Source organism: Dendroctonus ponderosae, unplaced genomic scaffold (assembly GCF_020466585.1).
Source record: "Dendroctonus ponderosae isolate FM_Combo_2020 unplaced genomic scaffold, Dpon_F_20191213v2 Dpon_F_20191213_1, whole genome shotgun sequence".
Lineage (NCBI taxonomy): Eukaryota > Metazoa > Arthropoda > Insecta > Coleoptera > Curculionidae > Dendroctonus > Dendroctonus ponderosae.
The window spans coordinates 25,684,912-25,687,587 of NW_026017110.1; the positions used below are offsets into that span (position 1 = coordinate 25,684,912).

The 2,676-nt window shown below is 37.8% G+C and overlaps 1 protein-coding gene across 1 annotated transcript in view; it reads right to left on the bottom strand.

Moving 5' to 3' along the window:
- Positions 1-1,455: 1,455 nt before the first annotated feature.
- The window catches only part of LOC109543692 (AF4/FMR2 family member lilli), a gene marked incomplete at its 3' end in the record, with an annotated part of 101,483 nt that continues 100,262 nt past the window's right edge, over positions 1,456-2,676 (bottom strand). Inside the window, 1 exon segment of the mRNA XM_048661415.1 lies at positions 1,456-1,762. Coding sequence (XP_048517372.1) covers positions 1,456-1,762 — 307 coding nt within the window.

Sequence of the window (2,676 nt, forward strand, 5' to 3'; positions counted from 1 at the left end):
GATTTAGGTATTATAAACCTTATTAAAACAGACACTTATTTTGTTCAGCGAATCCAAAAATGCAATAATATACAGGACATTCCATTTAAAAAAACATAACTTTAATACCTTTAGAGCTTTTGGGACACCCTGTACATTACAAAAGTATTTTTTTAATGTGCGCTCGGTAGGCGTCGGACAACTCATAAAATTATACTTTTTAAAAATCAAACGGTTTAGCCGCAAACTTCCGTGCCGTATAGCGTGAATAACCCTGTATACATCGTGCGTTTTTGACACTGACTTGAAGATTGACAGATTGTGTGCCCATAGGACTTAATATGTTGGTTAAGTTGTGTGTTGTGTTTTCTTTATTTTCACATCAAAATATCGAGATTGTCTCGACGCAAGCTACTTGCTTATACGTTCTCTCTAATGAAAATAACTTGATCTGCTATCTTGCCAAAAACTTAGGCAAACACGGTCTCGTTTTGACAAATGTCACTGTCAGCCCCTCACGTCATATCAAACTCTTTCTCTCATTGGTTAAATCGCCAACTCCACGATCGAAAATTACCAATAAAAGGGGTTTTCCGCGGCGTAAGGGGACAAATAATTTTTGTAATAAGAAAAATCATTTGTCCCCTTACTCCGCGAAAAATCCTTTTCATTGGTAATTTTCGTTCATGCGGTTGACGACTTAAAAAAACCGCGACATCCATGAGTTCAGGCGGGTTTAAGTCCCGCCGAGAGCAGTAATTTTTTCAAATTTCAAAAACTATTTGTTTGCTTACGCCGCAAAAAAATCCCTTTCACTTTAGAATTATCGGACAACGAAAAACTCCTCATTTGAAAATAACCAACGGCATGGAAATGGAAACGTAATGGAAATGACAAACTTGCACGACAACGCCGGGTTTATAAATTGATGGGTGCACGCCCGTATGTTAATTTCTCGAACAGCGGCAACTGCGCACTACGAACGGCACTAACTGCAGAGTTAATCAATTCAGCTTGAGTATTCGCGAGTTCAAAAGTGCAAACGCCCTCTGGTGGCGAAATAAATAACTACACGATAGCTAGTATTTTGACACTTGATTTGCTGACATTGGTGTTTGTGATTCGTTCTAATCCACTTTTGCACAATTTTAAATAAATAGAAACAGATCGAAAAGTGTGTAAGTATTGTTTTATGTTATAGATGTCATCAACTCCAATAAGTAAACAAGTCGGACAAGGTCTCAACTGTCACTCGACACTAGTAATTTGACGTTTCGCAGCGCCACCATCGGTAGTTGAACTCGCGAATTGACAAATAAAATTGAAAATGAAGAAATGAATCAATGCAATGACAAAGTCATTTTGCAAGGGCCAATTTAGAAATTGATTGAGAAATATTGCTGATGGTTGATTGAGAAAAAAACAGTTAAAGTAACTTATTGACCAAAAGCCGCGACTACTGAGCGGATAACTTACCTGTGTGTAGACCCTTTATGACCATCTGATCCGCATTTTCCCATAATTCTTGAAAAGTCAGTAGATAGGTGAAGTGCTGGTTCTGCTTAACCACAGCACTGTACACAGAGAGAGGAATCCAGGTGCCGCCAGCAGGACCGGCGGCCCCTGGCGCAACTCCTGCCCCGCCTCGTAGCTCGCCACTAGAATAACCAGACGATTGGCTACCTACGGATCCGACCGACCCTGCAGGAGATGGGGTGGGAGACAACGGTGAAGGAGTTCCCTGTCCGGCTGGACACGGTTGGTCCATCGGAATAGCAGCATTCTGTAAGGATAACAAACTTTTAATTAACTACGTACGTTTATCGACAACTATTGATCCTAATAACCTAACTTATCAGTTTATTGACCATTTGTAAATTATAACTTTTAACAAGATCAGTCTCAAAGTCGTTTTAATGACTCATTTTTCCACATGCAAAACACAATCTTTTTAAACAGCGCAAATATTATGCAAAATATGCAACTTATACCAACATCATTCGCGAGTACAAAAGCTCAAACACCCCCTGGTGGCTAAAATCATAACTACACGTTAACTAGTAATTTTGATACTTGTTTTGTTGACATTGGTGTTTGTGATTTGTTTTGTTGCGTCCTGCTTAGAGCTTTTGCAAGATTTTAAAGAAATAGAAACAGATCGAAAAGTGTGTAAGTATTGTTTTATGTTATAGATGTCATCAACTGCAATAAATAAACAAGTCTGACAAGTCTCAACTGTCACTCGACAACGAGTAATTTGACGTTTTCCAGCGCCACCATCGGTAGTTGAACTCGCGAATACAGTGATAGCAACTGTGGTTGATGTCAGAAGTACAAACGTCAAAACATGACATTGACATCAAATTTAAATATGAAATCGATTAGGATAGAAAAGTGCTCGGTATTTAAACGCCTTCTCGACCGAAGTATATATAGAACTGTTTTTACTACTAACACGGATAATTGCCTTAATTGATTTAATTAGATTATGAATTCCCCATTAATTTTTTAAGTGTCGCAATATTTGACAGCCTGACGTTCAGTTGTCAAACTGCCGCAATATAATTTATTATTATTATTATTATTAGAGGGCGGAAAATAGGCAAAGTGCATATCTATGCATTTTTTGCATATTTTATCCAATTTCATAAAAAATTGCATATATCTAAAAAATCTGTATATTTGTGCATGTTTGAA